The sequence below is a fragment of the Varroa destructor genome, unplaced genomic scaffold, assembly GCF_002443255.2.
Source record: "Varroa destructor unplaced genomic scaffold, Vdes_3.0 BEIS01000001.1, whole genome shotgun sequence".
In the NCBI taxonomy this organism is placed as follows: domain Eukaryota; kingdom Metazoa; phylum Arthropoda; class Arachnida; order Mesostigmata; family Varroidae; genus Varroa; species Varroa destructor.
In genome coordinates this window covers 29,411,203-29,423,201 of record NW_019211454.1, presented here as the reverse complement: position 1 = coordinate 29,423,201, position 11,999 = coordinate 29,411,203, and the positions used below count along the sequence as shown (strand labels likewise).

Genomic DNA, 11,999 nt, shown 5'->3' with positions numbered 1-11,999 from the left:
CATTTTATTGAGCAAAACGATTCCTTCCAGATTATTCGCAAGCCGTGTCACTTGTATTTTCACGAACAGAGTTATATTGTGTCAGCTGCTAACTTGGTCTATCAGGCTTCCTTTATCCGTTTAATGGCAGGTGTAAATACACGTACTACGTGAACTATATGCAGTAATCATTCAGGCAGAGTATTAGCAAAACCGAGACGAACTTACCAGATTCGTTAAGGTTCCGGACCAGGAAAAGGTGTCCCAAATTTGGATCAATCGAAACAAAGTTCTTAGGGGCGAGCACTCGAAACAGGACGTCCGACTGGTCTGGAGGATTTACTTGTACACGGTAGAACACCTGGCCAGGAGAGAGCGTACTAGGAAATCGGCCTGCCTGAATCCGTCTTTGAGAAAAATGAAGTGGGCTGGATAGAATGGTATTGGGCTCTGAAATTAAGACGCATAAAAATGCAACGTTGTACTATGCAGCGTATGACAGACACCGGTCTTCTGGTTGATGGACGCCTGATCTTCGTTATGACAAATTAATTATCTTCAACTGAGTTGACAGCGTGTTTGTTTTAGGGTGTAAAGTTCTAGGACTGACACAAAGCAGAAGCATTTAGGTAATGGCCAACATATTAATCAGGCAGGCGACCTGTTGGGGAAGCTTCTCTAATTCCGACTTACGGACTCAGTTCTTCACATTAAGAACGTATGGAAATGAAATACTGACGTATCCTGGAAAAGATTTTCACCTCCTCGCGAAAGGCAAATGTTGGCCTTTTAATTTTGGCCGTGTATGAACGAGCGCTCGGTTTTGCAGCTCTAACAGTCCAGTTTTCTATTCCGGTTGCGTGCCGGGATCATTACGTGCGGCAGTTACAGGACAGCAGATGAAGACCTGCCGAGTGCCATTCATGCTATTAACAATTATTGGATAGCTTAGATTTACTTGTCCAGCGTGGAAGCTATTCCAGGAGTGATCAACACTTGTCTTGTGATAAGTTTCTAAATTCTGCTTCTTTAGTTCAATTTTTTTTACTTGTCTATTAGAATCTCACTCTAACTTTCCGTTATCATAGATTCGTAATACGGAACTTCAACCATCACCTGTAACTATACTGCTGAATGAAAACATCTATGTTATTTAAAGAATAGAAAACGTACTACATACAATAGTAATAAGAGATAGAAAATGTACTGTTTTTTCAACAATTCTGCATTAAAGTTACCTATAACTATGTGCACTGGCTAGAGGTTATCTGGCCGAGCCTTGTGGGCCAAAATGGGCCAGTAAATCATGATTACCAATAAGGTGACGTACGCATTGAATTTATTACATCTTCGCTATATCACTTCAGCCACGCACTTCTCGAATTTGAAGAAGTGTCGCCACTTTATCTGTCCCAAAAGCTGCCATGTAGATGTTACGTAGCCGGTTGCACTTCACAATGCGCTTTAATCGCTACCATTGGTGCCTCTTGCCCTTGTAGTGAATATAGTCCCCCAGCAGAGAAAGCGTAATCGCGCAAAGCGGTGAACCTTTCGTACTATCGAGGACTCTTAACGTCCAGGTCGCAACGTGTGGTCACGTGCGCGAAATACGTTGTTAGAAAGGCGGGGTAATCCCACAGTAGATGTAGCTGTAGCTGTAGCTATTGACGTCCAAGCACATCACGGATAGATTGTGCGCCACTGGGCAAAAAGAATAGTTCGTAGAGAATATATTCGTAACATCGGTCTCTAACCAACACCGGTAACTCTGTCGTTGGCTGAAAACGTCTATACTCTCAAAATGTATCATCTAGCCACAGGAGCTAGCCCTGAAATACATTGCATAGAATCGACCGTCCGAATAGAAATACTGACAATCGTAGGTAAGTACTGGCATTGGCCCATAAATTTCCTAAAGTTCGATACACTGGTAAATAATAGTGCTGATGCTCCCACCCCGCTCGAGTACGGTACCGATATTTTCTTAATTTCTAAGACTCGTAATAGCTAACGGCCCAAGTGAACTTCTGCATGTTCTTCCAACGATTCCAATGTAAGATCACTGTTGAACGCAAGTAATAATAATTTAGCAGTCCATAGAGATGCATTAGAAAAGTTAGTTAAAGGTGCATTCTAGAGTACGTGTTGTTTCTAAAGTATGCTCGTCAAAAAAACAATACCAGATAGACCTATCAGGACTAGAAGCGTCTATAAAAGCTCTAATATGTCCCGTGACGCGACCTACAGACCGTTGTTAGATCAATATGATATTAAGAATAAGTCTTATTTTTATCAAAAAGTTCGATATTTCTTTTGATGTTCTAATGTGTGCATTGAACATCTGTGTTTTATCATTTTTCCGAGCATCGTTAGTTTTCCGCACGAAAAGAGTGTGCCCTGTATGCAGGGCCTTAATCACGACAAAATTAACTAAAAATACTCCCGAATTGTGCAGTGGCAGTTAACTACAAAAGGCCATCTATTTAGATTTCGCAATGTGCCATTTACTTGTCGGTCTTCATTTAGGACATATTAAATCAAACCCATAAAGTTCAGACGTCTTAAAAAGGCATTTCTGGTCATAACAACAGTGAAAGCACAAAGACCACTAAGGTACCCAATTGCGATCGTGATGCCATTTTGCCGGCTACGGACGTGACATTGAGTCACATCTTGAACGTGCACACGCATATATATATAGTATATGTAATCCATGTAACTTTCCTATGCACTTGTCGTTCCGTACCTAAAGTACGCATGCCAAGTGTTAAAAGGGCACGTTGCATTCATGTGACAAGTGAATTGGGCTAATTTCGTAGATAAACTTCATAGCGACGACCCGCTAAAAGCTTCCAATGTACAGCCCTGGCTATGAAGTCCCGCCAATCCTTAATACAACAATGGGTCGCTGGTCTGCTCCGGACTTCATTCCTGGCGCATGCTAGCCTCAAACGGCGCAATCTGCCAAGATAGTGCCGTTAGCTTCATTACCCTTTGCGGACGCTTACGGCCGGTCACCTGGCTTGCTTGTTATTCATCAAATCGATTTGTTATTGTCGATAGCGTGGCTCACGTGTTCAGCTCTGCCGGTTCGAGACGCGCCTGGCAAATCTGAACGAGCCTTCACATCATCGCCAGCACAGCGCTTTCTATTGCAAGCTAAACTATCTCTGAAAGATAGAGGTTCGAAAACAAAGACAAACGGTCCGATGTGTCAGTTAGCGCCGTCTATACCTTGCGCCTTGCCCAGTACTTTGCCCACACAACAAGTCAACAAGCTTCAACTAAATTGAACTTCAACAATCCACATAGAGCTTTCTCGATGCAGCCTAGATGGCCTGAAGAGCCTGTAGTTCAAAAATATACCCATCTCTAGCGGCCTGCGGCTGCAGCTTTGCTTATAAACTTGTAGTGACGGTCATGTTTCAAATTCAGCACTACCTGGTTAGCACGAAACCAATATTTTGGCACCTAAAATTCAGAGGTTCGAGTCTTGGAAGTGCTTGATTTCGTTCATCGACTTCAATAAATAGATCAATGTAGACATAGAAGATACACAGACAATAGACAATGAAATCCTTTCTTGAAGTGTAAAGTCTACGAAGAAATCGATCAGTTTTTCAGGATGCCGAGGGTCGACACTCCAGGCCGCGCTAAGTGACTTCTTATTGGAAAACTTATAACGGATCTGGCAAGAGTAGGCCAAATACGGTACCGCATTTAGGGCCTTCCCGTTACTGGATATATTAATCTATACGCGCAATCTTATCAAAGATCTGATCTATATTTTTGAAGGTTTACTAGCGTTTTCTGAATAGGCGCGAGCGGTTATAGTAAAACGAAAATGTTCACTATCATCTAATAATGATATAACATACACAATATTGAGTTTGTGTTACTCGTAAGGTGCATCGCAGCTCATTGAGAGCTTATCGGCGTGCAGTTTCTTTCCATAAATCATGTCTCTTTTTGTATCCACGTATTTTTTTTTTAACATATTGTCTATTTTTTATTATTATTGCTAATTAACACAGCTGCTGCATCAGAGGCGGAAAGCATCAATATGGTCTCAGACATATACGTTAGCCGCAACATACGATTCTTCTGATCGGTCTGACTCCTTCCAAGATCTAATTGTATTTCACTAACAAACGAACTTTATCGGTCGAGCACCGCTTCTCTATTTCACTTGGTTTCGCCCAGCAGGAACGGCTAATAGAAAGAAAGCGACCGGCAGGCCAATCAGCATGCGCATACCCTATGATGAGTATGTATAGTGGTCGAGCGGACAGATTTTGTCAAGGTATAGTCTGTCAGTGATGGTCTAACCCTACCCGGAAGAGTAGCGTTGGCAATGCTATCTCTAGTCAAGTGCGGGCTAAACGCGGACTAGGCAAGTTCACCGACCTCACACAAGGTTACCCCTGAGAAATGAAACTGTCGAAATCCGAACTGAGCCCCTATCCAGTGATCAGAGTAGACACGCTGGTGCGATTTCGATCCGATAACATTTGCTTATCGATTCAATTGGGATTCGTAACGTTATTCAGTGACATTGCCGTTAGCTAAGGCCATGCGGGCTGTTCGAGGCAATCGAGGTCAAATTTTAAATAAGCTTAACCATTTGATACGTACGATTGATTACGTACCATAGCACGCTTTCATTATACGCCGATAACGATTGTCTCATCTCAACTACGGTCAGATATCAGTTTATCGGACGATATCATTTGAATACCCTTGTCATAGCTAGAAATTTATTTCTCGAGAGAATGACGAACAGTATTCGCTGTTAACGCCTATATATATATATATATATATATATATGGTAAAGACAATATTGTTTTTTCACAAAAATGAAAAGCTCTTAATCTTTTCATAACATTTTAAAACACATTAATAATCTTAGCTAATCTATTTGAGAGGAAGCAGAAAACAGTGTGTCGCTACATAGGCTAAAAAGTTATTTTCGTTGCGTAGCTCTGGTTAAAGGAAAAAAAACTTTATATATATATAAAGTTGCGTACACATCCTAGGTACGACCTAGGTACCTATATTACTATCAGTGTAGCAAGAACTAAGGATGGGAGCCAAAAGGCAGATTAATCGTTCACGCACTTTTGAAGACAATCGCCTATCAATGAACATTTGATTGATCTAAATAAAAAGGTGTTGCTATAGCTATTCAATTCCACTTATTAAGTGTGCGGCAGATGCACGTTTCTACGATGTATTTTCTAACTAGCCGCTCAAAAACACAGGAGAAGAAGCGCGCATCGGAAGCGCTGAAGACTAAACAGCGATTTTATTGGACACCTCCCGAAAGATACGAAAGCTCGACGTGATTTATCAATAATCAAACCCCTCAGGAGATACATGTAGTTCTATCTAGTTCATTCTCCTGCTCTAAATTTCGAGCGCGTGCATTACAGAAAGGCTTAGCACATCAGCTGGGCGGAAATCAACCTTTTGACTCTATCCACATCCCAGACGTTCCTAGCTAAGGCTACCAACATGCCCAGCCAGTGGTCATTCACTGTGCTGCTTGTCGAAAGAAGCTTTTTAGCCGGCAAAAAACTACAGCTATGGAACGTACAGTTCATTCTGTAACCTTATCAATCGATTTTTTACTTCGGCTATACAGAGCGCGACATCGGGAAAGCCTGTTTAAATTTCAGGTTTCCTGATTTATACGCTCCATTCCGCCGGATTAGGCTGTTGCAGGTCCTTGTAAATCATCGCGACGCATGCAGGATTTATGTCTTCGATAATTCGTTCTATTAAACTTTGTCACAGACGTTGGGAATATTAAGAAGAATCCAAATTTGTTCCTCATATGTAATCTCTAGCCATCCATCATCGATACTGGCATAAGGATGATGTCATTCGTTCTTTGCCTGTTCCTCTTGAATTTGTTGCACACTTCTTTTATATTCGTTAGCTGTTCTGTTACAGAACAGCTTTACAATTAGCCTGTACAGAGCAGCGGATATTGTAACGAGTCCCTATTGTGTTATTTTCCGCAGTTAGATTCCCTTACATGCTAAAATGAGATAGATTCTAGCTCATCTAGTGTTCTTTAGGACTATTGCCTGTATCCTACCTACTGATCCTGCAGCAGCAGCAGCAGACCTATTCAGCATCGTTCCAGCGTTTACCCACTTCAGCATTTTAGTTGCAGTCAATTTAGCTCGGACATCGAGCATCTTTTTTTTACCTTATTCTTTCCGTTAACGTTCAAAAAATAGCGTTAATAATACAGTTACTTCTATACGTCTACTTTGACAGAGGTTGCATCGACAGTATCGATGTTTTTCTGCCTGTCAAAGTATTTATCGCACTTAACATAGGTCCGCTATTTGCGGTCGTGCTTTTTCTCCGGTGGCATGCATATCGCATCCTAACAAAAAATTTACCACAGCGACTCTCACCGACAAATGTATGTCTGATAGCCGCTGGTCATGCTTACGGAGATCGCACGTAGAACTGAGCAGTAAGCATTTTCCGATAGTCCTTACGATTGGTCTCAGACTGTGGTATCAAAGAATAAGATTGAGTTTTCCCGTTTCATACATATTTAACCTTGATGTTATTCGTAACGATACGATTCAAAATATTTTAACAGCAAGAGAAAAATGAGCTCAGTTACATAAAAATCAAGGCAAACGCATCCTGTCGAATCGTCCGAATGGCTCACTTTAAGAATCATTTATAAAAACAACGGGTATTCCGAAGACAAGTCAGGTCATCTTTATAACAGCCGTTACATCGCACGCTTTTATTCGGAAACACTGCGCGTAACTGACGCGTGAGTGTGTTCAACATGGACTGACCAAACTAACCCATTTTATATATATATATGTTAGATATCCCTAAGTGTTTTAACACCTTCGATGGCCATGTATAGTGAGTCGCGACACAATCTTGTAGAGTGAATAAGTAATCATTGTAGCTTAATCCAGTTGTTAATATGACGCTCGAGTTTTTAGGTGTTCGTTGCCTTGGAATTATTTCGAAAAAAAAAAAAAGCGAAAACTTAGAAATGTGTATTTGCTCAATGAAGCTTAAACATTAGCCAATAATTGTTCATTTTATGCGTGACGAAAGTGATTCGTACGGTGGAATATTGTACTATAGTAAGAAAGATCACTTGCTCTCATTGTAGACGAGAAACGAACGCTAATAATTCATGTTTCGGATAAATCAGCCGCTTGCTTACGGCAGAATGTGATCATCCGAGGAATCGAGGTGACTGTCGAGGTGCGTATATTTCTAACCTTCCGCAAACCTGTTCAGAATATTATACTTTTTCAATCGATACGGAATATTCGAGTCGCCATTCGATTGCAGTAAAAGGCGATTTTGAATTTCGTTTCATAACAAAATCGGCGGTGAGAAATTTCGACATTTCTTAAAGCCTTTAGTTGATGCATAGAGCTCTTGGATACAATGGTTCACACCAAATAATTAGCCAGAAAACAAATTTTTAGCAGAAGTTTCAAGACAAGAAGTAAAGGTTTCCCACGCCTGAATGAAAAGTCTACGCTTTGTTCGACCATTCCACTCGGTGCCAAAAGGCACGGTCGAGTCTAGGTAATTTTTCTCTCTATTATAGTTTCGTATAGCATAAAAAATCACGTATGATGCCTAAAGCAATTATTATTTTTAAACATTTGCTGCTCGGCAAAAGGCCGCGTATAATGCATCTTGCGGAATCCGCCTATGATCGTTACAAATTAGCCATAATCACCTTTGCCGAGTGAAAAATCCTTAATAATAACTATTGTAGCAGGCATCATACGTGATAGCATAGTAGAGAAAAAAAAAACTGACTTGACAATATATATCTATATATATATATATACGCCGTCGAATTCAAGCCATATATATATAACATTAAAGAGTCTTGCCGACTCCACGCAGACGATATCGTGTCGCAGACGGCGCAGAATACCAGTCTGCAATTTGTAACATATGATCCACTATGTCTCAATTTGTGGGTCAGCATTAGGACTAACGATTATTTGATGTATTCAGCACGCTTTCGTCACATGCTACACGTGAACGAGGCCAGCTTTATATACGCATATTAAGAGCTATTTGAGAAGAGGCCCGCATGCCCATTCACCCCTGTGTATTTTCACTGTGAAGTATTTATAAATGAGCAATTCACAAGTCATTCGTACATACATACGTACGTACGTACGTACGAAAAAGTCCCGAGCATCCTATTGTAAATACGCCTAACAAGTAACGGCATTTTTGTCTTTAAGAATTTATGTTTATGCCAGTCCTGAATTGCTGCCAGGCTGCTAGCTAAGCAACTAAATATTGTATCACTCTTAGCTGCTCTACGTGCGCTATATATAAAATCGCTGAATGAGGGTGACACACTGCACAGCACATAACAAATTGGCACTTTGGCTACCCCACTGTTACATCTAAAAGGGACGTGAACGTCCGGTTGTGCAGTATGCAGACGAATATAACTGATCGTGTACAAGCAAACACAAAGTCTACTACTTTGTACGAGTAGTAGAAATGCTGCGTCAGCAATATCTATAGGACACTGGCCCGCAAGCAGTGGCTCGTGTATCATTACGTCCTAACGCATCTCATTTAACACTGTCTGCAATAACTCTGGAGCTGGCAACGTTGGTTCCCACAGGGAGTTCTGCTAAGAATCTGTAAGAAACAGCACTTCTCTTGCAGCACCTATCCTATTCAGAATTGAATCCATTGTATACCTGATTACAACCGGAACCTTTAAAGGGCTCGTAGGTTTCTCGTGTGTGCGTATGGCGTCTTAAAGAAATTACTATCATAATTCTGACCATAACCCCGCAACAGTGTTGCGTGAACGAATATATGTGAACGCAAAGCTAAGTATGCCACTCAGTTCAGTATAGGTGATTGGAAATTCCTAAATTTAAAATTTACAGGACCATCTCGCTGGCAACTGGTCCGAGATGTCTTCGACGCCAAGACTACCTAGCTATAAACCACAGTCGAGAAGGCCCACAAGCAGCATGCGAAGCCCCATTGAGACTTGGTCAAGGTCAGCATACGTTGGCTCAGTCTAGACGCAGAATAGAAAATAGGAGCAAAATCGGGTTAGGCTTGTTCACAGAATACAGTATAAGGCGAATGGTTCGCCCAGCCAATATAATATCAAGACGTTTATTGGAAACTCCTGATTGAAACGTACCTCGTATTATTCACACAAGTATGAACTTTTAATAGATTTAGCAATCACATTCTCTTAGAGTTGTTCTGGATTATAGATGACCACAACAGCCGTATAATAGTCGTCATTACGGTTTGTAGGGGAGACTTTCGGATGGACGTTTCGAGTGCTCGTAACTTGCTTAACGTTACCAAAAAACATTTGACAATAAAATGAAGCTACTTTTACGATCATTAAACTGCTTCTTTTAACGTAATTGATAACCGATCATGAATTATTTCAGCAAAAAAAAAAAAAAAAAACGAACAAACATGCGCCAGTGAAATAGACCAAATTATCTATATTAGTGAATTTTTCAGATACTGGAATAACACCTATCCAGAAAGACAATTGCGCTGCTGAGCTTACCAAAGTCGCCTGCAGCAAGAATCCTTCACCGTCCCTTCCATCATGAGCACTATTACAACGGATGTATATCACATAAATATTCCCGCAGTATGATTGGTACTCCTTCCTTAATGGGAACGCTTACGCAACCAACTCGGCTCCCATCACAGAAATACAGAAAGAAGGTTTGTATTGTTCAATCGTCGACACTACTACTGTAGTGGGACTCGGAAGCGGCGCCAGGCTGGCGACATTGGGTTTTTTGGAAGCGGCCCAAGTTACTACCTCGGAGAGCCCGGAACAGGGTATAATACTGGCTTCAGCAAAAGATGGACGCCTCAGGAAGAGGCTCCAAGCATACTATTGGCCAATCCACCACTTTGGCTAGCGCGTACGAGAATGCGCTCCTTCAAGACAGAAAGCCCGGCTGAAGGGAGGCCGAGGACGACACTTTGGTAGAAAATACCGAGACTCGTTGACAGTCGACGAAGGTTGCCTTGAAGGACATCACCATACAGTTAATGGCGTTCCTTGATTTAGTAGCAGTAGTCTCGCATTTGCTGGCATCACCAGCAAAACTGACTGTCAACGATACAATGTAAGACTTGAGTGATACGGATGCGCTCTACTATGAACACAGAATATATATCTGTCGGAATTAGAAGATACGTCTGCGCTCTGTTGTACTACATGGTAATTGTATCATATTCTCTCCGTAACGCATATATAAAAGTGCAGAAAATCGACATGAAAGAGATGTTGAGTTACAAATGGACTTCATACTATTGCTGTTTCTAGTAAAGGCCGCACAAATGTTCCACAGCTTTGAACAGTATATATAGGAGAACCACGGCTCTACTGTGTCGAAGTTATTTAGCGTTATTGTAAATGTACGGAGGACTGTTAATCTTATAGATGATTCATAAAGATGTCAAAAGTGTGGGAAGGACAATGGGGCCTATAGCCACGTCAGTCAGCAAGTTCCCTTGGATCTAACTAAATGATACTTTGGGAGCCAAGAGCCGAACAACTTCTCTGCACGAGGTGATACACCACCTGTATAACTAAAAATAAATAACGAGCGCGTGCAATGGCCAAATATTTTGCTCAAGGATAGAATGACTGGGCCTTTCTTCGATCATACCCTCCATATTACTTTTCAATTATAAACAGTGTATTCGATTCTTCTGTGTTCTCAGCTGGCTTAATCATGACAATGTATCAACATTTCTCGATTTTTATTATTTATGCTTGTCATAAAATTTTCAAGATCACACTTTCAATCTCCTCTAATTTTACGGTAGCAGCTTTCGCATTATGAAGCTTTGATCACCTTGATTTACGTATCACACATCTACATAACAATCCGTAGAATGTATCGACGCCAACCATTATAACAAATGTTTTCGTTCACGCTATTCTCTACGTAGTTCGGCTACCCTTTGCAGGACATTACCAAAAGCTCTCTGCTAACGAAACTACAAACAGGTAAACTTGTTTTCGACTATTATAATACCTAATAGTGCTAAACTCCCAGTTGATCATGGTACCAAATGTATGATGATGACCATGGTAGCAAACGTACCACCAAATGTGTTCGCTTTCGATTAGCATGCAGGGAAATCTGTTGTTCCTTATTAGACTAACAAGAAAAAATAAAAACCGACGTAACTACCGGCATATCCTGAATTTTAAGAAATACTAATACTTACTGTAAAAGCAACCACTTCAGCAACAGAAGTAGAAACTACAAAAAAAATCGTTATACTTCTATTGCCATGTTGTCACAGGCCCTTGTTGTCTCCTTATGTCTTTTTATTAGTTATATTGTTGGGCTTGTGGACGACACTTTGTGCGTAACGGTAACAGTGATAAGTAGATCGATAAACTGTAATATCTACCCGTACAATTTAACTATCGTTGTTTTACCCTTATCCAGTGCTCAGTTAAAAAAAGTGCCGTGGCAAGAAGCCATTATTGATACTATCATTATGGCTTTTTATAAAACTAACAAAGCTAAAGCGTTCTTTTCTCGGCTTCTCTTTCAATTCTCTGCTCGAAAAAAATGGAACAATAGTATATGCCTTTTTTGGTCCTACTGTGCTCTTACCCCCACCGCCCGTTTTTATCGACACGTCCATGGCTTACTACTGCCTCCCACCAGAGGAGGTGTTGATGCAGGCAACAGCAATACAGATGATAGCAGCGCCGCAACCTACGAACTGGGCAATGCTATATTCGAGGGCGTCGCTACAAGGATAAGAGGATGAAAAGCAAGAGAATAGCCTTCTACTACTATTACCATTTTTCCTCTTTCCGAATTAGCTCAAAACCCAAGACAATGAGCTGGGTCGGCGAACAAGCCGATAGCGCCAAACAGTGTGAAGTTTAAGAATCAGCCGTAATATCGAATAGGCTCGACGTCACTTTGTGCCGAGTGTGTAAC

The 11,999-nt window shown here is 41.1% G+C and overlaps 2 protein-coding genes across 5 annotated transcripts in view; one reads left to right on the top strand and one right to left on the bottom strand.

Moving 5' to 3' along the window:
• Positions 1–11,999, bottom strand: part of LOC111249573 (proto-oncogene tyrosine-protein kinase receptor Ret-like) — a 66,203-nt gene that overhangs the window by 33,526 nt on the left and 20,678 nt on the right. For 2 of the 3 annotated variants that reach the window (XM_022803590.2, XM_086984186.1), the window contains exon 3: positions 208–429. The exons of the other annotated variant lie outside the window; for it this stretch is intronic. In XM_022803590.2, coding sequence (XP_022659325.1) covers positions 208–429 — 222 coding nt within the window. The remainder of the gene's footprint in view (positions 1–207; positions 430–11,999) is intronic. 3 annotated transcript variants of the gene reach the window in all.
• LOC147758485 (uncharacterized) lies at positions 1,510–11,221 on the top strand. Of its 2 annotated transcripts, XM_086976758.1 has the most exons (4): positions 1,510–1,862; positions 7,145–7,239; positions 8,922–9,037; positions 9,526–11,221. In XM_086976758.1, the coding sequence occupies exons 1-4, from the start codon at positions 1,781–1,783 to the stop codon at positions 9,566–9,568; spliced, it is 336 nt and encodes a 111-aa protein (XP_086832884.1). In that variant the 5' UTR covers positions 1,510–1,780; the 3' UTR covers positions 9,569–11,221. The 2 variants fall into 2 exon arrangements, with proteins under 2 accessions (XP_086832884.1, XP_086832885.1); XM_086976759.1 differs by lacking the exon at positions 9,526–11,221 and having other exon boundaries at positions 1,514–1,862; positions 8,922–9,396.